At 39.5% G+C, this 27,810-nt stretch overlaps 1 protein-coding gene across 1 annotated transcript; it reads right to left on the minus strand.

Annotated features, from left to right (window-relative positions):
• LOC124110776 (protein Wnt-4-like) lies at positions 1-27,507 on the minus strand. The gene is made up of 4 exons (XM_046470174.2): positions 26,887-27,507; positions 18,992-19,224; positions 17,186-17,469; positions 1-2,153 (listed from the first exon to the last, which is right to left on the minus strand). Exons 1-4 carry the CDS (start codon positions 26,970-26,972, stop codon positions 1,686-1,688), a joined length of 1,071 nt encoding a protein of 356 aa, XP_046326130.1. The 5' UTR covers positions 26,973-27,507; the 3' UTR covers positions 1-1,685.
• Positions 27,508-27,810: the final 303 nt, after the last annotated feature.

The following is a 27,810-nucleotide window of genomic DNA, read 5'->3' on the forward strand; positions in this document are numbered from 1 at the left end:
TAGCTTTTTATAGCTTTATAAAATCTTCGCATTTTACATATATTTTACACAGAATTTCGAGTCCCCTTTCTATAGTCTATACTTACATACATATGTACACTGCCGTGACTGATATATACTATTATATACACCACTACTTAACACACTCCACTGTGTTGCAACACCGCTGCTGAATACAATTTTGAAATAATTTGCATTTTGTCATAAGTATATTGATCCTATTCTTCTGCATTATGATTGAAATTACTATAAATATGAAGTCGATTTATATATTGACATGATGATTCGTAGTTTACATTGCATGTTGTAAATGCTGTATGTATACTTAATACTACAAACGGACAACACATGGACATGTACAAAATCACGTGGAGTTGACACTTAAATACAAAGCACTATTTTTCAATAAAAACACATACCCGATTTTATCCTACATACAAACTAAACATTGTAGCCACATGACGCTGATGAGGATGCACATGTCACACAGTTCATCTTGGTCGATGACATGAATATCGCCTGCCAGCAAACTGATATCACATTGGAGGGCATACAATGATATCTACATCAAATTCATCGTGAACAATGTTTATCATTTATAGGATTTCAGCACAGAAGGAATTCTATGGATCGCGAGATAATGGTGGCTGGTCAGGGGGTGGGGCTGTACAGATTTTGTCAAAATATTCTCACGATAAATACTTAACGTCAGGGAAGATGGGATGCTACACTGAAGTATAGATACAGACCAGTGTACAGGACTTCGGGTGCATACGCTGGGTGCTTCTTGGACATGGCCTGTGGCGGGTGTGGACGCTGTAAAGAGACAGGGTGGGGTAGGGAGGGTCTGTGGGGATACATGACCAGGGGTGAAGGATGAAGTTTACGAAGGGTGTACCCGGGGCTAAGTTTACCGACGGTTGGTGATGTGTATGGTTCTAGGGATTGGCGTCTTATAACAACTCACCAATACTTCCAACAAAAGCATATAGTGAAGGACGTTCTAAAAACATTTGCACCAGCCCGGTCGATATCTACAATCTGATATCTTGATGTGGTTAAATTCGATTCATGTTATACGCTTGGGTGAATGAGCATTCTAGTACAGTGTTCAACACGACACCTGTGTGGGGTTGCCTAAAACTCTAAAATATACATAAAACAATTCTTATAAATAAATAAAGCATGACGTCTAATTTACATATCATATTGCAACTTTGTACAAACGTCTGGCAATGCCTTTGTCTTCATTGTCTTTGAACCCCACCATAGGGTCGATGTGTCAACTGTATTCATAACGTACAGGTATGTACATGCATCTTCTCCAGACAGTCAGAAATATTACTTCTGGTGCAAACACAAAAGCAGATCGTTCTAGGTATGGACTTCTAGGAAAATGTGACTTCTAGTCAATACGGAAACACTTTTGGGTTAAAATTAAATACATCTTGGTTTGTGTTGTTCAATTTCCTGTTTTGAGAATTGGTGCCGCGAAGGCTACCTCGCGAGTCGATGTACATAACAGTTGCATCGCCAACACAACCAACACAGATAACTGTCCATTTCAGCTTCGAGCATGAGTATGATATTGTTGCTCCCAAGGTGTCTGCTGGCGTCTTGAGATGTCCAAATATACCTTGATGTCATTGTTGACCTTGGCCTTTTTTGTGGTTCTGACCTTGAACTCAGTTACATATGTGTACATCCACATCTCGCTCACATTTTTTACATTTCACATAGCAGCACCAATGAAATTTGCACATGCACCGTTCTACAACAGTCTTTTTAATAGTGGTATAACCTCGACCACAGCACATCAGCTCACAGCCGTCTATAGCTTTTGAGGTCTTGTTGCAAATTCGCCCGTGGGTTCCAAGCGACCCAGTCCTTTTGTCAGGCTCACAAAAGTCCGGGGACCCGGCCATGTAAACCAGGTCCGCTTCTGTGTGTGGCTTGAACTGATCGTTGAGAGGTACGAGGTCACCCCTAGTTCCTGTCACCAAATGGCGAACCTCCGTGGCGCCGTCGAACTTCTCCTTGAGAATGCGTCCTACTTCGCGGAACGATGGCATCGCTTTCCAACAAGTTTTGGTTTCGCAGGATCCGGATACTCCGTGGCACTTGCATTCTACCTTCATAAAGTCTTCAATTGCCTGAAATAACAAGTTATATCATAAATAACCAGTAATACAATATCGTTAAATATATTTAAACATATCAATCCAGGTCATGACACAGACATAATGAACTATTTAACGATTTTCTGACATAATATACATCAACTAAGGTGATGGGGCCGATACTTCTTTCTTTATTCCTACGTTTCTATAATCATTTCTTTTCAAATTTGGCAGACAAAAGATTTCTAACTACGACTAAGTACACTGGCGACACGGCGGTCACCAATAACATTCCTTGTCAACATCAGATAGAGGAACGATAAATATTGACGACCATTCAGCCTCCTTTCGCGAGAGGCCATCTCATTAGGTATGTGTCCCTGCCTGAATTTTACACCCCAGACGAAGAATTATTGTCCCGGGAAGCAGTCCAGCCATGAAATGCATACCACGTCCGAGTTCAAATCTGTGTGGCCATTTGGCTTTACGAGCGACACCATTGATTACACCTTTCACGAAAGTCGTAAAGTCGAAATAACATCTCTGTCAAATTTGTACGTTCATCCTTTTTATGGGGTTTACCCCTGAGCTATCAGAAGGGACGAAAATGACTCCAGGAATTTGATGCAGTCAATGATATCCAAGCTATGGGACCGCACACGCGTTATGTTATGCCAACGGCTTCTATTCTCCCACTAGCCGACGGCCTGTCATTGTCCTTGCTTGACTAAATCGGGAATTTGTACTACACTATAATTCCTGGAAACCAAATTATACTTAAAGTATGTTATAAACATTACGCGAGTAAGTTAGTTTTTTGGTCGATTAACGACAAATATTAGTGTATCCAACTCCAGGCGACTTGAGTTGACTTAACAGCTGCTACAGTTTGTATTATATTGTCATGGTGTTGTTTGTGATTATTTAACTCCAGCATATTATTTGTGGTAAGGGTTGTATTTTATAGCAACGGGCAGTGTTAGGTAACAGACAGGTTTATCCTCTTATTTTAATATAAAAGTAATCTTATTTTGGAAAACGTTTATTGGTTTAAACGGTAAAATTGATTGGTTCTTAATTTCGTGTATATCTGTTTCAATTACCGTATACCTGACATATACGTGACCTCAGTGTCACTTTTACTGTATAGTCTCTTTTAAGTTACTTGTATGAAACATCTGGTCCTCAACACGTGGGAGTTGTACATTGCACGTGCACAATTTTTGATTGACAGGAAATGTCACTGTGATGTACATTTACAAGCCACAGATGTCCACTGTCTTATGTAACAGATGTGCCCACAAAAACAACTGTTTACAAAAGCTGTTGCTTAGATTGAGCACATATTCACAACTCTCAGTTGTCACATGTTGGTTTCACATGTGCACCTTAAATTTTGTAATCACTGAGAATGACACGTGTCAAATTTGAAAGTAACGACGTCTTAACTTCAAATTGTTGCATATACTCTCACTGGGATAAACAGATGAAATGTAAACAAAATATACCCAAGCAGCATTTGTCATGAAAACTTCATCTGTAGAACACATCCTTTTATCATAATCGTAAACGTGTTTACTCCGAAACCTGACCCGAGAGAGTTGAGGCAAACGAACAGACCAGTGTTTAATTGTCGAGAAATTGGCCGCTCTCTGTCGAATAATAAAACTGTCAGCAATTGGCAGCGGTGATAAAGTAATTGTCGTACTGATACAAACACTATCTCAACAGTAACGAGCTGCTTTTATCTCACGTTTTCGTAAAACTTTGAGTGTAGTGGCATGTTCGATTAGATTTCCCAAATCAGATAGGTCAACTGTGAACGGAGTTTGTGCTAAGCTTTCAGTGGATGGTAAATAACGACGTACATCACACTGGGTGGTGGTACGCATCAATATTGTTGGTATAATATCTCTTTGTTATAGCGACATGGTCGGCTGTCATAAAGATTTTCTTCTGTTGAATCCATTAAAGTGTAAAAATACGATTCGAGCCAAATAATAAGAACCATAGCTGGCTATAAAAAGTCAGACCTTGGGGAATAGCCGAAGGTTCAATCCTCGGTGACATTAATACTTCGCGAGCCTGTGATTGTTTATTACCGTGTCTGAAGTATGTGGTCCCCTAACAACCGATTCGGAGAAATTAACAACCGTGCAAAACATCATGTACACGACTGAAAACATAGCTATCATTGTCATCAGTGACATAATTTATGAGCGGAGATTCTTTATACTACTCTGGGATATAACCCACAGACAAAGGGATTATAGCTACCTGGGTCTAATTGCGCGTAATTAGAGTTAAAGAGGCAGTTTTACTACGTCGTTCCACGGTGATGAAAGTCATCGAGGCGATTGGTTAACAGTAACAGGTGGAACCAGTCAGTAATTATCATCAAATTACGTCACATCGTTACCTAGCAACCAGTCATGATGTCACATGGGTATCGTTATCATGTATTACTAATGCCATAGTGTTTGTATAACGGGTTCATCACTTTCAAATTCCTTGATGCATAGTAACCGAAGATTCTGGCTGACTCCATAATGGAATCCTGGCCTGGCTTTCGAATGATTAGACTGGGATTGATAGAACTGTTATGTTTACATATACGGTTTAATTTCTCTCTACATGAACATATCACCGTAGCGGAAGAATATGTGTCGATCTGTCACGCCTCCCCACCCTTGCTGGAGATATAAGTCCGCCATCGAGATCCGAAATAAGACCCTTGTACGAGGTTCTCCATTCACATGCTTCCTATACAACCAAACACCCATTATTTTCAGTATTTACAATATTTTTCTCGGCCACCGATAATGTTTGTACAACGGTTGTCATTGAGATTCATTGTGGAGATGTTTTATTTATTTCACGTTTGCTAATCCAAGGTCTTTTTTCAGTGCAGGAATTCATTCAGAGCTCGCCAATCTTTAGTGTAATGGTTTGAGAAACCACGTCTGTTTTGCAAGTATGTACATTTTGAGAGAGTTTAAACATTAAGGTTGACTTGACAAAGGCTTTTGTGTGTCACTCGGCGGAATGTGGAAGGATTTCAAAGAAAAAGAAACAACATTCGTTATGAATGTACGAATTTGATTGATTGAAATAGTTGGAGAAAATGGATGATGAAACATTGATGTATATAATCTATCATAAAGCGTGCACGTAATGTACCCAGTTTTTTCGATGAGTCAAAGAGTTATTCCATGAATGCATGCATAGCCAAACCAAATTTCTCAAAAATGTGTTCTTCTTATGCTTCGTTTTGTGATGTAAATTTTCAAATATTTCTTATTTTAAACAACTCATTTCGTTTTATATGGACTGGCATATACAAGCTGTACAATTTACCTTGGAATGTGGGGAGCGGTGAAGCCTCGTGAAATACCACAGGACCATGGTAAACGGCGCTTCTTTAAATGGAGATTTGCATTGACAAAAGCCTCTTACATCCTTCATGGGACATTGGACACAAGTCTGTAGTTTTTTCTCCAGGAATCGAGATTTAATCGTCCCTAATAACCGACAGATTTTCAATGCTTGGGCCACCTTTAGAACACCATAAAACTGTCACCCCGGCATAAAAAATCCAGTTTACGATGAGCCAGTGTGTAGTTGTCGAAATTCTTGCTGAGAGCTACCTAGAGTTTGGAAATGTTGCTTTGTCAGTCTTTTATGTGCTGGAACACCCAGACAATGTATCCCGCGTCCAAGATAGGAACAGACCAAAACACCATTAACCAAGTCAGCTGAAATAAGGTACACAGTTGAGATGCCAGGGGGATAATAAACCAGTCAACGAATTAATTAGTAGGTTTATACCCGAGTTCCTCTCTGAAGAGAAGATGACATAGGTAAAGAAAGAAAGCACACTTTGAGTGACTTACTGACATCATGATTTGCGGACTTAAAAATGTATCTGAATGTTCAAAGGAAAGATAATTTCGTCACGGTTTAGATAACGCACACGTCGTCAATTTTATATATGTTGAAAGAACAGCTGGATTATAACGGGATCGTTGGCACTGTATTGACTTAATTTTGACCTGGGTTTGACAGGCATTGTACCCGGGCTGACACACGTAGTGGTAACGTTGTATAGACATCAGATAATGTGAGTCTATCTTATCGAAATGTGATACTGTCAAGTCTACCTGTATTAATTTGATTAATCTGTCTCGACCGTTTTATTGCTCATGGAAATGGAAAGGCAAACAATCGCTACTGAACTCTTTAAAATGCCTCTTCAAGATTAAAGACGAATAGCAAGACAGGATCGACATTCCGACAAGACCATGTCTGACCTAATGTAATATTGACATAACACAGTAATGTTCTCTCATTATGCTATTCAAACTTTTGTATGTTCAGATTGCTCTCCCCCATCGGTTCCACCCCCACCATACACACACGCACACGCACACGCACACGCACACGCACACACACGCACGCACATATTATAGAGCTTAAACAGAGACAGAAGTTACATTTATACATGGAGTGGTGTTTGCAAAGGTTTGTGACATGCGTTTGAAATCTCAGAATAATTTCTTTTGGCGCCAGTCTATAGGCATAATGGAGCTCTACTTATAGCAAACGTCTACAGAGACGCTGTCCGCTAATATAAACTAAGCACCAGCGACCCGCGTTCCCCTGCGATGTCGGACGGCATGATCGGTGTATTCTTCACGTGCGTAATATGCTTTGTTTATTCTTTATATTGAATTGAGTCTTTGAAGAGAGTTTGAATATTTGCTTTGTAGCAGTGGCAATGCATTTTGAATGTATGTGTACTTGCCGAGGCTGGCGTTTAGTGCTAACACCACTATTCCTTCCCAGTGTTACGTCTACGTCAAGCGTGTCAGTTTTACATGTAGATATATACAAAAGTTGTGAATCTGGCATTAAACTAATTACGTTTATAGGGATGGTGTCGCTTAGGGAATAACCGGAACTGATCCAAAATAGCACTCGTCGTTACCAATAGCACAAATTGACATGAACACGTCAGGGAGGAACTAACCGCCGGTTTAAATACTAGTATACAGTAACCTACAAAATGATAAAATACTTTTGAGACGAGCCCTCAAACCAAATTTTCCTCTTTTAAAGAAACGTTGGTTTTGATTGACATAACGAGAAATGTAGTTGGACGCTCCAGACCTTGCTGTTTCAGGATACTTCAAGCAAGAACGTGAAGAAAGGAATTTCAGATGGTATAACCATAGCGTCTCTGCCACCATGGCCAACATTTGAGACTTTTAATGACTTGTGAACGTTGATTATTCTGCCAGATGACTACACTAAGCTATGTTACTTCGAGTCTGGATGCAAAGAATAGACTTCCGATAACAGGGAAACGTTAGACACTCGTTGCCACGACGTGAAATATACAAGCATAGTTGACGTGTTTCATCATATATTTTAACGTTAAATATGACATTAATCAGTCAAGTACAACGAAACGTATAGCATGATGTATATCAACCACGACGTTTACGGTGTCATTTGTGTAAAATAACTTCAATAAAAAGACATTGTACTTCAAAGTTGATAAAATGTCATTTGGTGCAGTGGGTTTCAAAATAGCATAGAAATGTCTGATTTAGTTTTTAAGTGTCTGTGTGAGGTGAACGACTGGTTCTGATAAAACACGATACACTTTAATTAAATATACTGAAAATACACATGAAGTTAAGAGCTAGACACTTTGTGATGGCTTGGAGTACACTGGATTCGTGACTTCACTGACCTTGTGTCATCTCGTGTCATCTCGTCATGTCTCGTACATCGAGATTAACGCAACCTCCATGTTGGATGGCGAGACTTGATAAATTTTCACAGAATGGTACCAAATGACTGCTGTCAGTTAAACCTAACGCCATCATGACGCTAGGTGTCCCAGTTTTTAAAACACTTTTGACATTGATCCGGGAAGTGAAATGTACAACCTCTTACAAATATGCAGTGTGAATGTTAAACTTCAGAACTCTTTCATTCCGCATATTTTCGCAATTCGTCAAAAGTGATACAGGATATTTCTGCAGGCTAGTTGTATATATTTCACATAAACTGTGAATTTTGTATAAATACAAGAAAAAAACATGACGTAAACTTGCCATTTGTAACATTATGTTATCTGAGCGACTTTAAGATATATCGAATGTGTCATGTCAGTGATATGGCGATACCTTGTGCTTCTATAAAGGACTCCAATTATGCAAACGTTAATTGCATCGTTTTTTCTGCTGTATCGCTGATAGCGTGTCTGCTTTACTAATAAAGACAATTTTAACTAGCAGACAATGTTCCCTGTTTACTAATGAGGACATATTTTACGAGTTCTGACAACATCTTAGCCTAATCAGGTACATTTTGCCCGGGGAAACTCGCATAGAGAATGGACAACAGCTAGGTTGAAAAAGTTGGTGTACTTTCTAAAGTGGGTCTTCAGTAAGAAATTTGGGTAATTTGGCCCAATTGTGGTCTTTGCTTTAGACATCCTGACGACATTCCTTTCATATCGATTAAAATGTTTGTCATAAAAGTGGCAAATTATTTACATAACCATCATATGAAACAATCATGTATGAATATTATACTTAATATTTCGAATGTACCGACGATCCCTTTAAATGTTTTCTACGCCCCAAGTTGCATAAACACATTTCAGCCTTGATGTTGGACATGTTTCAAAGCAATCAATGGTTGTGCAGATCATTTGTTTAGAGAATAAATTCTCCCTGACGCGCAGTTTATTACACAGAATCGAATTTTCCGGCTAAAACATTTTATTCTTTCACGGGATTAAAATCAAATAGGCGGAGCGCATGGCGAAAGAGGCGTTTGCGAGATGAGAAAGATTTTCGTCTCCGTCAAACTTTACGACATATTTTTACGACAATGAAAATTAAAAGTGGGATTTGCAAGAACGGTTGACGTTCTCTAGGTGGCGGATGAATCACACATCAAACTACATTTATTGCTCCGCGTTTCCGCCTCTTTGCTCAACCGTACATAGTCCTTAGTCTTTCTTCGATTGATCACGCCGTCTTGGGTGCCAATAAATTTGTTATTTCAAAGCAGGCCAAACTGCCCCAAGTGTTACGAGGGACCCCCACCCCTCACACTACCCTGGTGGTCTAACCCCAAGGGAACTATTTTTAGACGCGGGATTAATCCGGATCAGTAAAATAGTTCTGAAAAGCAGTCACACCAAGTGATCAGATATGTTCAAGTGCAGGGTTAAAAGAATTAACGAGAATTTCATATGCAAAAGCGATCATGATTGAATAAAATGTGCAGTGAGAATTTATGGCCGCTGTGGGTTTCTGTTTCGCGCAGGATAAAAATTTACTACACGATATTTTCTTTCCAAAACGAACATTTAAAAAAATATCCTTTCATTCTGTGCTGAAGCATGCGCGGTTACATCATTAAAACACTTCATGTCACGTGATATTGAGCATAAACGAAACTTAGTTTTAGATGTTCACATTGTCGATAAAAGGGAGAATTACATCCTGAAATGTGATGCTATATATACACATGTACATCCTCTCTATCTTGAACCGTTCATCTCTGGTTGTCAGTGAGTATGACGGAACGTCGTATATCTTCGAGGTGCGCACGCTGGAGTAAGAGGATGTCAAGACGATTCTGTTGCTCCATCATTTACTAAGATGTGTGTACTTGTTTTCTGTAGTGACTGACACATCAAAGAGTGTGTGCCACTATCGCTAAGTCCTTCCATTGGTCACTTGCAGAGTAAAGGCCGTGCGAAAATAATTAGGGTTTAATGGATGAACATGTAAATTATTAGAACTGTTTTACACACAACCAGAGTCAACACACCCACAATGTTCCTATCAGTAATTTGTATGCAAAAATATTGGAACAAGGTTACTGCTGTCCCCTAATGACTTTCAAAGGATGGTATATGTTTTAAAAAGCTCGTATCAAAAGGATACTGGTGCGTCAGATAAATTTAACGACTTAATAAAACTGGAAGAAGCATTTGTTTGGGGATTGTACAGTATCAGCAGTGGGTGGTCGAGATTGTTGCCCTTGCTAGAGATCCGCTCTGCTAATTAACAGAGGTTAAATCCAGAGGCTATTTACATACTGAAGTCGATATCTTTGTGGGGATGCTATTCGAACCGGCCCGGGGGTGGTGATACACGCAGATAGGGAGCCTGGAGTTGGGCTAGGGGGTGAGGGGGCTCAATGGGAAATGTTTAGGGGGGTAGTGATGGCATGGAATACAGGTGGTGTCTGTACAAGCCTCATGTTGCATCTGCGCATCAGTGGCCGGGGAGGGAGGGGGAGCGTGGCTTAACGTGACTCACTTTGTACGGGATAGGTAAGGTGGTTGTTGTGAAAAAGAGAGGGGGTATCCCGATATCAGTTAAAACTATCGTGACGTTCATCAAAGTTGATATTTTGTTTTCTTAAATAATAAGCTGGTGGTAACACATAAACGCGTTGTCTGAGCCTACTGTTACACCACACAAGTACACGCAAGAAGATTCACGTGGAGAATGACATATTGAGCATCCCTACATTGTGTATGCCATTATCAACTTGTACGCGTCCATAGTATAAACATACCACACATGTCATACATTGTGAATAGAGGCAAGCAAAATAGTATGCGTTTTGGTTGGAGATATGTACACGCTAACAGTGTTAAGGATAATTTTAAAAGCTATCATTTTGCTTAATCAAACATAAGAACTTTTTCTTTATTTCTATAGGGTAGAGATAAGTGAACAGCGCTGACAGCTAGAGGTTTGGGTAAGTCAGATGTATACAAACACACGTGTTACCTGCGTCTCATTCGCGGTGCATATCACTTTAACAAAACGCATCACTTTGGTCATACACACGAACCAGCGAGACCGAATCTGCGCTCGTTTGTCGAAGGTATTGGTTAATGGAAGCAAGATGTAGAGAATGTGAGAATGGTTGTAAACATTTATTTACCTCCACTGAAGTAGCAACTGCGAATCGCTACTGTGATGGTTTTATTTACATCCGTTTGGTAAAAAGTAAATATATTTTCGTAAATAAACATACATGTAATTACTTGTGTACACACATTATAATTCGCGGGATTGACGTCCATATTGCACCGTGTGATGTGTTACGACGTGAGTTGAACGTGCCATGAAACAAGCCTTCACGCAATATTTGAAATTTCACATTTTTACACATTGACAATGATGATTACACAGATTGAGAAGTCCTTTGAAGGGTGTTGCCGGATTTAGACTGAAGGTTCTGCCATATCTGGCTAATCCCCTATTTAGACCAGTGTTTACATTTAAGGATCTGTCTTTGAAAGAAAATCGATGTAAATATCGTCCAGAGGTGAATCACACTTATAAAAAGATCTTTACCCCACCTAAACACGATAAGTCGTACCCCAACGTGCAAATAAATAAAATGCCATTTAACACAGAAACTATCCCAAAGCAAATGTAAACATAATGAGAAAAAGTGACAATTTCCACAAAAGACTGAGGTGAACAATTCTACTCAGAATAGATATGAAGACAGCGTAAAGGAAAAGCTTTTGTCTGCGAAACGTCTCCGTTTCCTAAAGCTTCCCGTGAGACACTGTGGAACGTGCCTATATTCTTGTGGAGTTGTATCCTTTACGTATATAAACAAACAGCGGGCGGGCTTGACACGCGAGTGAAGGTGGGAGACCTAGCGTTATTTGTGCCAGCCAGTAGCTCATGGCATCAGAGATGCATTACCTTTGTAGGAGAATCTGTTACAGTTTAACCCAAACTTTCATCAATGTTTTTGAACCGACTTTTTATTTTCTTAATTTTGAAAAAATAAACACCACATGTGGTAATTCGTTTGAAAGCTCTTAAAATTCCCTTTCGTTTGAATAAAAACTCAAACAAAATCATTGAAAAAGGTTTATCTGTTCCTCACAAAAATCAACTATCCCGAATATGTAATATTTCGAGTAGCATTTGGTTAGAAACAGACACTGGGAATTTAAAATAAATTTTTAATCATTTAAAAAATAAATTTTTGAAACGCAAAAGTACTGATAATGTAACGCACACCCTGGTGTTTAACTACACGCTGCACTCTAATGCTCAAGGGGCTAGTTCTCGGCTTCTGAGAGCAAGCCAAGACTTCTGTGGGCTATTTACATTTATGTCAACGGCAAATGATGGATAGAATACAAAGACTGCGAAATACCCTAACCATCCGCGGAATGGTAACATAACACTGTTCAAAACAGACAGATTGTATCGGGAGATAATGGGATAGATTAATTGGCAAGCTCATCTCTTAAAATGCTGCATTTTAAATGAATGAGCTTAATCCCATGTTTCTATACAGAAAACAATTATTCAGAATAGAACAATAAATATAAATGTTTCAAATCAGTGAATGAACATGAAATGCGTTTCTAGATTAATGTAATGGCTTTAACTTGGAAATAAAATCGTATGTTTACTTATTCTAGACTATTTGAAGATTTAACATCTGTAATTATCTTTATTTGATGAATATAATAAAATATTATGTCCTTCAAAGAAGCCATAATAGATAAAATCACATGACTTATCGTTCATAAAAACAGTCTGTAATACAATCAAACATCAATTACAGTAAGAAATTCATTGTTTGTAAATTGTTTGACAAATAAGCAGTCATAGAAAGAATTCCATTGATGCGCCAAACGAAATTCGCTGGTGATATTATCACAATAGCTGACAAGCGAAAACTCAAAGCAATTGTGCCTGGCACTATGAATGCGATACCCCTGTGTCTCACAGATTTGGTCATGTTAAGTGAGTATATCCGGGATAAACGCTATACACTTCATACAAATTACCCCCAGATCAAAGTGCCCGGGAGTTGGGATATTGCGCCAGATAAAGAGAAGTTTATAATCTAAAAATGCCAAATTGTGTTGACACTCGTTCAAGCCGAAACATGCATAATGTGAATGCAGGTTGGAAACGACCTTAGCATATTAACATGGGCTGGTCTTTATGTGTACCACTTCTCCATATTAACATGGGCTGGTCTTTATGTGTAACACTTCTCCATATTAACATGGGCTGGTCTTTATGTGTACCACTTCTCCATATTAGCATGGGCTAGTCTTTATGTGTACCACTTCTCCATATTAACATGGGCTGGTCTTTATGTGTACCACTTCTCCATATTAACATGGGCTAGTCTTTATGTGTACCACTTCTCCATATTAGCATGGGCTAGTCTTTATGTGTACCACTTCTCCATATTAGCATGGGCTAGTCTTTATGCGTAAAACCTATCGACCAAACTATCAACAATATTACAACACGGTGTAACCATTGAAATGTATTCCACGTTTCAAATTTCGTAAACTAGGGAGTTTAAAAATAATAATGATATAGATCAAATTGATTTCTTGTGATAAATATTTGTGTAGCGTCAAAAATACATTTTCAGAAAAGCGGATTTTTTTTATGAGAAAACGTTGAATACGAACACATTTCACAATTTTCATTAGTTTCTTTTCCGAGATTTTACATCTGTACAGTTAGTGTATCTATCTCGTGTGACATTCTAAATTGTGACCCCCAATTTTAATCAGCCCCAAGACAGTTCCCTGCCTCAGCTGGAGGTGCGGAGACAGAGGGTAGATGCACAGTAAAGTTGCCCCTCTCAGGTAGAGGTGCACAGACAGGGGTCACGTAGATGCACAGTTAGTTTGACCCTCTCAGGTAGAGGTGCACAGACAGGGGTCACGTAGATGAACAGTTAGGTTGACCCTCTCAGGTAGAGGTGCACAGACAGGGGTCACGTAGATGCACAGTTAGGTTGCTCCGCTCAGGTAGAGGTGCACAGACAGGGGTCACGTAGATGCACAGTTAGGTTGCTCCGCTCAGGTAGAGGTGCACAGACAGGGGTCACGTAGATGCACAGTTAGTTTGCCCCTCTCAGATAGAGGTGCACAGACAGGGATCACGTAGATAGTCTGGTAGCTAGACGTGCGAGACTTTCCTCCGAATACCACCCTCGCGGGATCTTGTGTCTTAAAGCATTTGAAACTTATCACTCCCGTTAATTGTACCCGCCGGATACCGCAAGAGCCTGCGTGACAGCGTTCCGCGCACCGAACCACGCTATCATTTTTAGATAGTCTGGCTAATCGGGTCTGTTGAGGAGGTAATCCTCTCTTCAAGGATATCACCAAACAAATTAACTCGTGTTTAGACACTTGAACGGCACGACCAGCTTCGATTGGCGACTCGGTTGACACTCTTAGAGCCGTAAACATAGGCTGAAATGACGTGTGTCGTGCGCTGAAGGTTCGACACAGACAATAAAACAGGAGTACTTTCACTTAAAACAGTGTCACAACTCCCTTCATTGTTTAATCGTGTAATTGTATATGGGTTTTTTCTTTAAACGCAAAGGAGGGTATGTTAGAAATATCTGGCCTCTGTTATCTCGATATATGTGAATACAATTTCGTCTTTTGTAGGTAGTCAAAATGCAGTGGGTGAACTCTTGACGTGAAGGTAACTGGACTCACATTGCGTTCGGGTTCTTAGACGTACTTAACGGTGAAAAACGTGTCGATCTGAGCTTCAGGCATTTCTAAACATGACTTGGGGACACGGTGTGTACATACAGCATGTAAACTATGCACTGCAGATGTGCAAATTGCTCTCATTGGCATTATAGCCCTGAAAGCATTTTTAAATGGATGTTATCATCCTCGTGTCAACAAGTCGGAACGGATAGCATGCTTCTCGACGCCAAGGGAGGTAACTCTAAACGGAAGGGCAACAATCAAGTGTCGACAGACAGGGAACTCTGTGAAGGTTGGATCTCGTCCCCCTCCCTGCTCGCGTGTCAAGCCTGCAGATATTTTTCAACAACGGGAACAAAGGGTCGGAAATGTTGCCCGTGACGAACATGCACGTCTTGCCATTTTCGGTATACCAACATTCCAACACTTACATAAAAGTACCATCGCTGGATTCATGTATTTGGATAAAAGCCCCGTCACGTGGTATCGGTAAAACGTCCTATCAGCCTGGCTATAGAGTTTATAGCAAAATTGCAAATCGAACAGTGATCCCCCAACATTAAATATATTTTTTTCATTTTCCCTAAATTCGACTTTACGGTTGTCTTACGCGAAACTGTTAATTCGTATTTCCGCCCTTCTATGTTTTTCCCATGAAATGTTTTTTTCGGTCCTGCAAAGTGTACGTTTTTACAGCGTTTGGTATTTACCTTTAAGGAACTTCACAGGATATATTGAAATACATGGCGTGTGTATATCAATGGAGTAAGGCTCTGTGTACATCATATATCTTAACTACAATACTTCCAACAAGCCCCGTTGGGCAGGAAGTCGCACACCGTTTGATTGACGTATTGCAATCTAACACAGGTGTAGTGTAATTGACAATGTCAATGGTCAAGGGTAGCCTAGTAAATTACCTCACGTATCAAGATGTCGGACTGTCCTGGTCATCAACTGATGGCTTTCTCAGTTATCGACATATCAATCTGTCTGTTGGGCGACACTTCACCTTTCAAGGTGCTAACTTACAGGTAGGCCGGACAGGTAACACCAATCACCCCGCTGTTGACTTATCAGAGACTCTAGAGTGTCAGCGCGGGGGAAACAGCATTGAACTGTCTACGTGAAACACCTCAATAAAACAATAATCTTAAGGCCGTAATTGCCGAATCGGGTGTCTGTCTAGCGATGTGAACGCTCTGTGTGTATGTGTATGCCGGTGTTGTCTTAAACTTCAGACACCAATCTTTGGAGAGAGTAATTTATTTCCCACTCTATTGTTCACATTGCGCGAGTGCGAGTTTTTGTTTCAACAACTGAGTGCTGCCGAATGAATTTCTCAATGTCGATCCTTTGTTAGATGTTGACAAATTTAGACAAATATGCTTGTAGATACAATTGGTGTGCCCTTAAGGAATTTACTCGAACAATGAAGCTACGGCTGTTACCAATTACTTTAATAATCAGATAAAACCCGAGCGCGATTTCTACTTAGTTAAATCTGGTGACGTTCAATTCATTGTGACGTAAACACCCACTACGTGTACATTACTTGGCAGAACGAGTTCTGAAGTTATACGCCTTATCCCACTGTCTGACTTGATAAAAATCATATTTCATACACATATCACAGTGACTACGTAATCTGGCGTATTCCAGGAAAAAAGTATACTTTCATAAACTGTCATCCTCGATATATATTTTTGTACTGTTCTTTTCTAACAAAGGTATTTTTTTAGTTTTAAACTGTTAGTTATAAACTGTTAGTCGAGGTTCGGTCAGTTGTATCGGTTGACGTTGTATATTTAACAGTACAAAACAGAGTTCGTGGCGAGAACGCAATGCCCCACAGCGCTCAGAACCCCCGTCTACAACCACTGGTGAGGCATTAAACCCCTAGCTCCCCACAATAGCACGGCAAAGCTCCTATTTTTCATTCAACAGACAACGCAAATCTCGCCTAGTTCCCCTTGTATGGGTCATAAACGTGACAAAACGAGATTCTCGCTGAAGCACGCTCTAAAGTCTCAACCTCATGTTTCTCTACTTTCCCACAATAATGAGTTGCATTTGTAATTTCTCTTGTGTACAATGGAGAACATTTGTTAAATATATCTGTTGCCCTTGGTGTTCGTCAGATCGGAACAACACATCCATATGTCATTAATGTTTTCAAGGAACAAGGCATTGATTAAAAAATACAGTTGGGAAAAAACCCTCACTTGAGCCCCCAAAACTCTCTCATGTTGAAACATCTACTTCACTGGTTAATGTTTCATGCATATTCATGTTATCCAGCCCTCCTATGATGGCTACACGTGTCCATGTCTGGCAGCCAACCAAAGGTTAAAGGCCATGGTGCTATTATCTTTTGCTATTAATCTTGTTTCAAGTGTTTATGATCTCTTTCTAAAAGCCTAAAACTAAGATATATAACATTTTCGTGAAGATATTCTTCTACCAAACTGCGCACGCGCAAATATCTACTTACCCTTCTTCCGGCCTCGTTGTTATGGAGATTCATGAGTGCACGTGCTGGGTTTTTCTGCTTACGTTTCTTGCCCTTCTCTCTTGCGTCCACGAAAGCTTTAGAGAAAGCCGTTCCATAGGCAATATTATGAGAACACCCTGACCACTCAAACCCATCCGGGCTTCTACCCCTCACTGTCCGGTCACATCCACATTTCTGCAACTGACCACTACTGCATGCACGTGTCACGGCGTGCGCCACCCCGGCCGACGATATTGCGTGTACAAATGCTGCTTCCCTTGTGCCTGAAGTATAAAATTAGGTTTTCAATTCAAAAGACATTCAAAGACATTTCAAGGGAAATCTGTAAAAATGAATTATTCAAAATATGATAATGTCAAGCCAGAAAATGTTCATTAAAAAACACACTAAAATTAAAATTTCGTAAACGTTGCTTCCAATTAGTAACTGCGATGTGTTTGGCGAAACATTTTAAATTTCTATATAAAAGAAAACAAACATAAATACATTATTTACTGAAACAATGTGTCACTTGCATTCTAAAGGAAACGTCGCGACAATAAAACTAGGGCATTACCCTTCTTTGGTTTTCCATGCAGTGAGCAAGAAAATGGGCGGTAGTCTTGGAAGCCTAATTGATAATTCAAGGTCATGCAAGTTGGGAGTTATCTACTTAATGAACCCTACTGATACGTGAATCACCTTAATTCAATTATTAGTCGTGTAAATCCTCCGGTGTTTGAAAATGTCGTCTGTTTAAGACCATCTGACTACAATGTCTATACGATACGTCATTCTACACCAGCCTTGTTAGATCCCGCCATGCAACTCAACGGTCATGATACTATGTAATCTGAAAACTCTCGTTTTCTCTGAATTATGCTAACCACACAAAACGGGCAGTTACAGTTTACAGCAATCGTAATACCGTCTTAAATGACACCGAAACTAACACAGGTGCACGTGCCATAAATTGGTGGAAATAAATTGTTAAGTAGGTCTTATTTTATTGTTTAATCCTGTTAATTCTGGATCCGGAAGTGATGGGCTATCGCAACAGTGCAATTTTTCAATGACAACAGCTCTTTTGCTGTCGGCGTTATCGTTAATATCAGACGGGAGCCTACTCGGAATTTGTGTAGAACCAATCCATGTCGGTTCTCATTTGAAAGAGGTTTTCCTAGATTAGCAGTAACGAGGAAAAGCAAGGCGGGGACAAGCATTCCTTCCTTCGCCATTTTTATTGCTTGCTTAAGATGGAAAATAGTTTACATTTCTCACTTTAGTTTTGTATTAATTGCTTCTAAACTACATGAATAAGTCAACCAATTGTCCATTTATGCATCGACAGACATTAAGTCTATGACACCAGCCAGATAGCATCAGATCCGTTTGAAATTAGGCCGTAACACTTATCCGAATTTCATAGATAGCTCACAACATCGTGAGATTGTAGCGCAGCCTATTTAACAAGGTCCCGCTTCTATCTGATACTGGATAATTGCGCTGCACGGAGCAGGGCAGGCACAAAGAGACGCTAGCCCTGTTTTAATCATGTGAATCCCTCCCAATCAGGCACTACAATAAGCAACACTAGAAAAATCGATAGTTAGCCATAACCTAGTGTTATTATATGATAATCAAACGTTCGTATGCCACCCGTCAAAGTAACTTTAGTTTCTAATTGACACATATGTTTCGATTTATCTCTCTTAATAACTATCAACAAACAGACACGATTGTCGTGTCATATCATGCATCATATACTTCCATTGTTGAATGAATAATGTAATTTTGTTACATTACCTTGTTTTAAAATAACATTCCCAAAGAGTCTTTTAGAGTCTGTTGTTGAGCAGTTCCAGCGTCGGTTTTGAAACTGAAACTGGCATTCTTCTATGGCGCGCTTTGCTCCAACTTTTACACTTTCCATAAGTTCAACATTTCGTTTGCAAAGTTTCTTTTGTCTTTTTACTAGTCCAGCTAAAGAGTCACAACTTTCTTCATTCTGTATTGTTGTTGTCGAAGACATCAGGGCACTGAAAAGGAAGTCAAATCGTTATCGTATGTTCAATCATGACGTCATTCTCGATGACGTGAGACAGGGTCATTATGACGTCACCATATTGGAAGAGACATCACCGTATCAGATATGAGACGTATTGTGCCGGTACGATTTGCCTGAATAAGTTGTGTATATCCAAATTCACATCCTTGTAGCATGTAGTTTATCGTCCTATTCATGACAAGATGATGATGAGGAGAAGGATGCAGATGATGCAGATGTGACTCGATCAATGCTCCAAGAGAAAATTAACCGTTAAGAATTGTGCACATGAATCAACACAGACTAGACAATTAGGTTCATTACGCTCCCACTCGGGACACACCTAGACGTCAAAGTGATTCTATTAAACACACGTTCATTTCGACAAACAAAGCGATATACGGAGATACCAGGAAGTTATTTAACACACACGGCTCTTTTCCGTTTAACAGACTCAGAAATACAGGCATCAGGGCTCGCTGCCTCTGTTCGCTGTTATTCGGTCTAGCCGAGCCCTTTGATGTGAGTTTCGTCCCACTTCCAGTTCCATCGCTCGTATAACAGAAAGCATATGATAGGCGTTTAGCAGAGGAAGAAATACAGTGGAGATTGTATCTGCAGTTTGCGGATCAGTTTCAAAGATGTACATTCCCATTATATGTACATTGCTGTCAGTTAGGACAGGTACATGTACATAGCGGCGGAAAATGGGTCTGGCTGCAGTCGATAAGCATTGCGTGACATGGTTTTCTCTTAATTATAGATCACAATAAATGGTACAGACATAGTCTGTTTTACCACGTGTGAGACGGGGTGTGTAGATTAGCGTGTGCAGCCTAGGAATCGTCAATATCACTTACAATATTGGCATGTTTGGGGGTTTGCTATCAATTATGATGACTGATAAAGGCTACACGGGTGTTTTAAAGTCGAACGGTTTTGCAACGTGAATAAATCACATATAGACAACGAACACATCAATCAACTCTGTCAATTCTTATTCATTGTACTCTTCAATACACGTGCGACAAATGCTATTACTTAGATACAGCAGATGACGTCTACAAGAACAGATAATTCTCGGGCCAACTCCAGGCGTAAAAGGATCCGCACACTTTGATATACAAACATTTAAGAGGGTAAGGAGGGGGTCCATCTCAGCAACATGTCTTCCATTCATGCCACACTACCCTCAAGCAAACGCCCTCCAATCGCTCGAGGCCCTGCGTTATATAGTGCCTGTTCTATCTACTCGACTGTCTTGCAAAGTGGATATCAGTGCTCTCGACACGGCCATTATAATCCAAACCTACTTAACCCAAGCTTTCAGCCTCAAACACCCTCCAACCATTGCCCAACCCAAAACAAAGGAGCACTGCGCATGACTAATTTATGGGAACATTATCGATGCTGTATCCGACATTGCATCTGCATCTTACTTCTCGAGTCGATGAAATGCTTCTTTCTCAAAAGTTTCCCTATAACTGTATACAGATATTCAAATTTATGCTATAAGAAGACAAACTTTTATGGATAAAGCTTGAAGGTTTTAACTCACGGCAAAGGAGAGGCAGGCGTGATTATTTTACAGCGAGCGAATGATAACACCTCATAATGGATGGTGTAGTTGACAAATTTGTAAATCGTATTTGCATGAACGTATATATGTTTATGAAAAATAGATAACTCTGGAAATACAGTCAAATTTGTTGCTGTGTATTAACGCCATAAATGAATCTTTTGATGAGAAGATTACATTAGTGTACAGTCTGGGCCAAACTGCCGCTAAGACAATAGTTTGTATATTGGGGATTTTCTTGGGGGATACTCTTCTTAAATCTATAACCAGTAAACACAATGTATTGGGAATAGTCATTAGATTTCAAGATTTAGGATGTATGATTGTGGATTATAAGGATACATATTTCACATAAACAAAACGACAATTTGGATTATTTTATCTATAACCCTTTGTCCTCAAGATCCAAATGTAACACGTTTCAAACTGTCACTCATAATTTCTAGCAGATAATCCTTGAGCTAACAGTGAAACCCTTTGGGCGCCCGGAGATATATGCTTAAGCATGGTAGTATAGCGTTCCTGGGATGGACGTTGGGCTTTGTGTGAGGGTTCTGTCGGGTCAATTCCTAATTCGCAACAACCGTGGATAACATCTAAGCCCTCATATCACAAACAGCGACACCGACCAGTACCAGAATGCTTTGTCATGAGTTGGAGAATATCTTAAACATTCTGAACATGCGTCGTCGCTGACTAAACTATCTTTATTTCGCGGTATTGCACGCTTTGGAAGCATTCTTGCATTATCATGCGTCGCGGGAATGATTAAAGACTGTGTCCCCTTGAATCCCATAATTCCGGGTGTGTAACGCGATTGTTGTCAATGTAACCGCAAACTATTTGCCTTAGTTTCGTACAAATCGCCTTAGACGGTAAACATTTCACCATTTCTGTGGAAACATTCATTGGACCAAAATATATAGGAAAATTAGTCCATATCGATGTATCATTTTAATTATTATTCCCGTTTCTACGCAACTGACTTAAGTCTGTGTTGACCAACGTATGATATTTACTTGTTCGCGGCGCAACAACATACTTAACATTCTTCTAATTTTGGAAATAATTTCACGTCCTCCGAAATTTTCTACACATGAGTTAGTTAACACCGAGCGTAATAATAAGCGAAATGCTTTAGTGTCAGCGCCAGTGACTCTTAACCCTGTCGAGAAGGAGCTCTGCCACCGAGAAGCTAGTAAACACCTCCGCCAGAATTTGACTTGATGGGAGTCGTGTGGCTATTTCCATGTGTAGGTCAGCGACTAGCATGTTATCGTAAATTTCACTTGTACCTTTCCTCACGTTTTCTAAGGTGGAACAGGGCCATGAAATCGACAACAGGCACAGAAGCTCGCGAGCAAGAAGAGAAAGCACTTCGAGTAAAACTTGAGAAGAAGAGTACATGTATATACACTATGTACTTTTATTGTGAGAAACTAAAGAGTATTTTATATGTAATATATATTTTTAAAATATTTTTTCGGTTGGACAGAACAGACCGTTGCATTGTCTACAAAGAACATTGTCCTGATTAACACGAAATATACAATGAATGAAAATAATGAAAACATGGTCTCGTTCTTGCAAACTATCTCTTTCGTTTCAAAATATATTTCCTTAAGGTATGTCATATTGTTTACGATATATTTCTCAACAATAGATATGTAGTCGCCTCAAGTGCCTATCAACCATAAACGATGTCATCACTTGCATGTTAATTACAGTGAATGGTAGACACTTGAGGGAAGTATGTTAACACTTGTCCTGTTTACGTAATTCTATTAACACGCGTGTAATAATGTACATGTACACAAAGACAGACTGCACACAGCAATAACCATAAACAAACCATTTCCCCAATACAGCAAGACGTCAAGTATGTAGAATATGTCAATTTCTTACGTATGTGTGAATTATCGGGAATGCGAGAGACAGCTAAGTTGCAATCGTGTTTATTGCAAAATGGTTATGTGACATTTGTAGACCACTTAGTATCTTGGGAAAATAACGAGTGTGATAGTACAGGTACCGCTCTCGGGCCTTTATGAAATAGATGGGTTAAATTGACACGGTCCGTCTGTTGTCTGTGTGATGTAATGTGATATCGATGTCGATGTGAAGATGTACTTGTCAGATAAATGTCAATTAACATATTTCCCTTACCTGTGTACATTAAGAATCGCACTTCAAAGTGTGGTGAAAGTATTAGGCAATGCACTTATGTCTAATTGAACATATATATATATGGAATGGGGGTAACTCGTGCCTCAAGTATACCTGAAACGTGTACCCTCCCAACCTTTAAAGTTTATTATACATTTTTTTTCAATTAAGTTGTTTGAATTTATTGAATCGTTTTCAAAAGGCGCATACATACGTGTCTCAGTTACATTGTCATTTATTTAAACCGGATCCGCTTACTATAAAATAGAAAATGGAATAACGACGGAAAACGAACAGGTCAAATAACGATTATGGATTGGTCTGGAATTATCCGGAGAGGTCGTTGTCGTAAGATGGGGGTGGTCTTCACGTTCCGGCTGTGGGAAGAGTAAATAGCAAGATAAAACGGATCAGACACTTTGAGCTCTGTTTGGCGGATAGTCGTTTTCCCAACTCCCAGTGTCTGTCGAGGTTTAGTTAAAGGGGGCATTGTGGCTTTATTTGTTCGAGGATTTCAACTTAATAATCTTGTATTAATACAGGAATAGGCACGATAAACTACATCAATATGCACTTGATAACCTTCCGTGTGTGTACTGCTGAGAACGTGCTTGACACAAATGGTGAAAATCCCCTTCAGAAATGCAAAATATGCGGAGAAATACATTTTGCAAAAATTCTTCTTTAAAAAGATTCAACGCAAGGTTTGCATTGGTTCGTAATAAATAAATACATAAATAATATATTAAATCAAAATATTTAAATGTGATGAAAGTCGTACATAAGTACATCTGAACTAAATACATTGGGTTCTTGGGTTTAATACTTTCCCCCCTTTCGATGCTAATTACCTGGCGTTTGCCAATGTCGGCGCAGGGAGCAACAAACAGTAAGATCAACCTCCTTATATGGAAATTGTAAATTGAATAATAACGAGACAAAACTGAAAATTAGTTATCCATTTGCTGAAGAAGTATGGTGCCTTTTAATTAGAGCGCGCACGTGTGTTCGGGTTGGAAACCGAATTTCCACATCAGTAAAAGACAAGCTTGAAAGAGTTAGCAGCGTCGGATATAGACTTGACAGACAATGAAACAGACATGTTGTATATATCAAGCAACGATGTACATTTCGGCGATGTGTTCCAACTTCCTCTGGAGTGTCTTCAGTTCGTTAGCTTTGTTAGATTGCAGTGGAAACAGTATTTGCGTGTTGGTTGATGAGTGTTCTCCTATTTATCATGACAGTGTTTCCTGACCTAGAGTAAACGAAGTTTAAACTGACATTTTAGGCCAAATTCCCGTGTCAATAACTATCCACGTGATTAATCATAGTGGGTGTCTTTTAGACAGGTTTTGACATTTGCGTGATCAAAATAAGATTTAGTGGAAATGAATGAAACCAACTTGTATTCACGTTTTCTTCCTGAAATGTTTACAAACCTTTCATAACGTCCTTTCCTCTTCCCCCAAACCCCACCCAAACCCGCCCCTGCCCACACAAGATGAGACATTACAGGAATTCTTCCCACCCCCATTACTCTAGACACCCACCCCTACCTAATTTAGCCCCTTCCTCTGACAATTCGACGTGATTCACTCAAAGTGAAATAGATTACAGCACGTGACTCTCACGACTAATTGATGTGAATAGCACATGCCACTCATCCTCAAGATCGCCATGACTTCGACGTGTTGTGTCTGCACCCTGAATTAAATTATTTCGACTATCTGAAGCGGCCCCAAAAACATTTCTTGATAGATCAAAAGTAAATAAAGATCGTTGCCCAATGTCATTAGATCAAAGACGTGGATGAAACAAATAAGTGTGATCCGAGGGATATGCACGCGAAACAGCCACTGACACGATCATGCTAACAACTATTTTTGCTGTATGTGTTGATTGACGTTTCCTGTACAAACTTATAAATAATACAAAAACGAGAGGCACTTATCCGAAGCGAATCTTGTATCTAACCTTTTTGGAATTAGATGTTGAATTTCTAAGAGCAGCTGCTAAAATAAGATAACTTTGGTCAATAAATGCAGTTGTGTGTCTAAAATGAGTGTAAGTTTCATTTATAGACCCCAGTGACCAGGAACTGCTCATACACACAACAATTCCACAAATATTCCAACATTTTTCAGACCTGCTTGGTACTGTATTTACTCACCAAACACCCCACACCTTCACACACGAAGATTATCGATTCCCATGCATGTGATACACTAACAACCTTATCACTAATTGAGACATAGAATTGATTTCGTCTTAAACAACGTGTCATTTAAGCAATATAAGTCTCCAGCCCACTGGAAGGAATGCGATGTAATAGACACTCAATCTTGTGTAAATCTCCTTCTTGTCATGCAGACAAATTAACTGTCATACGGTGTAGTTTTTATGAATACTCTATCTTGACTCGAAAACGAAAAGGTGCGTTAATCCTTTGAGCTGTCATAACTCTATAGCAAGCAGACAATCCGCCGACTATTGAACTTGTGTAGACTGCTAGCAACTAGGTCTAATCACCCAGTTGGTGATGGAATAACTCATTCCTCGCCTAATGTGTTCACGTGTTGTCTAATTAGGAGTTGCTAGTGTTCTGTTAAGTAGTTGATGTCGAATGAATGAATGAATGAATGAATGAATGAATGAATGAATGAATGAATGAATGAATGAATGAATGAATGAATGAATGAATGAATGAATGATAAAAATTTCTCCTTGTCTATGTCGGCTGAAATGTGCACCCCGTCATCTGATGTGACAGGTCTACATGCGATTAAGCATATTACATCCAAGAGAGGATGATAACATCAACTCTTTGACATGCGCTGCACATAAAACCAGTTCCGACTACAAGCGGCGGAGTCAAATTACGCTCACCCCCTTTCAGTTCCTCCCCTTTGTTTATTTATGGCTGTGTCACGTTTGATAACCCAAGACGATAAACCTTACTTTTTCTTACTTTTAAAAAAGTATATCTTTTCAACAAGTTTACACCTCTACTACGCTGAGAGTTTAATCTCGGGGTTGTGATTAATGTTTCTCGGGATAGTTTCACGATATGTCGTGGATGTACATGCTGATTTAGTGTGGGTTTTATATTCTGCTGGTCGATTTCACTTTATGACATGGACAAGCTGACATATACATGTGTCAATTTCATGAAATATGCTCTTTGATCGCATGTATACTTCATAGGGTCATGGACCACCATTTTAGGATCTTTTTAAAATGTCAAAACTACGTGCGTACTTTTTCCAACTTTTGAGTGTATGATAAAGGTTATCAAGATATAACATTAATTTTAATGGATCACGAGATGTGTGTATGCAGGGATGGTTGATATCATTATCTAATGTGTTTATAGATAGGCACGCAGTAAATGGCTTCAATATTTGCAAGTTTCACGATCACTTTCGACGTCGGTTGCTATTTCAGATATACACATCACTGTGTTTAGATCGTGGTAATGCATTTGGTTCAGAACAGACGAAGGATGAAATTATTTTGGAACGGTTTGTAACATATATTTTAGAAATACGAAAATGTTTACATGATAAAATCTACAGATGTATAATATATAGCTCGTTAAAGATAAACAAAAGCAATGCAACACGCACCTGTACGGCATGTGTTCATAAAAAAATCGAAATAAATACCATTAAAACCTAGAACATTTTCCTATCGGTATCACGAATCACTTAAAAACTTCATTCTTATAAACCGGTACAAGTTAACACTAATAAGTGTGGTCGCTCTTTAAAATGGATAATAAGAATAAAGGTTGACAGTGTAAAGGTTGAATATCATGTCTCAGTATTAAACAATCACAGGCAGTAAAAATTCACGTCATCATCGAATATAAGTAAAACATTGTAGATTAAAAATCAATATACTTACAGCCAGCGGACGCCCTCTGACAGTCTTATAACGATTACTATGGATATGACTCCAACAAAGAAATGAAATAGCGTGTCCTTGTTCATTGCTTGAAGCTCTCAGCCGTCTCCTAGATGTTGATTTCAGACGTCAGATGAGTGACACAAGGTGAAATTGACAAGCGATCAGCTGATAATCCGAACTTGTTGATCCTGTTTGATACATCCAACTGAAAATACACCAACTACTATTCCTCATATCTTGGCTATCACATACTATAAGAGGATGTATTAAACAATGGTAAAATCCTCCTCGCTACTTTCCGTGCTGTCAACAACTTTATCCCACGAAACTAAGCAACATAACTGCAATAGTCTCCATGAAAATATGATACTCCGTAAGAATGAACAAGTTTTTCCCCTCTGCTTAAACTGTTACCACGTGCACCGAGTGAGACCAGTGTTCTGACTAGATTTCAGCGAGCTACCCTATGTGTTGTGGCCCTCCTACTAAGCTCCGCCCCTTTCCATCGGAGGCACGCTCAGTGGTATTGCACGTGGGGTAGCGGCGCGTGCGCAAATTGTCGCGCCGTCAATCTAGCCCTATTGTCTCGGTTACAGTGGCTGGTTGTGGTGATTCCCTCAACTCTTCTTGACACTCGGGGAGGAAAAGTTGTAAGATATTTGTCCCCGTCTGTGGCACGATCCGCTTAAAGTCTAACTTCATACACGAGCTTGACAACCAGCAAAGCATGTCGTTTGTTTAAACCTTGACAGTTAGCGCTACACTATGAAGTATTATACCAAAGTCTATTGTCCGAGTTTAGCCCAAGCTGCTCGAAAGTTGAACCACACTCTTCAAACTCATTTTGTCATGACTCGGCTGTCAATACAACCCAACATAACGGAGCTAGAACACTGAGCCTAGCTGTATCACCTATGTTGA

This window comes from Haliotis rufescens, unplaced genomic scaffold (assembly GCF_023055435.1).
Source record: "Haliotis rufescens isolate VD_foot unplaced genomic scaffold, xgHalRufe1.0.p SCAF_13, whole genome shotgun sequence".
Lineage (NCBI taxonomy): Eukaryota > Metazoa > Mollusca > Gastropoda > Lepetellida > Haliotidae > Haliotis > Haliotis rufescens.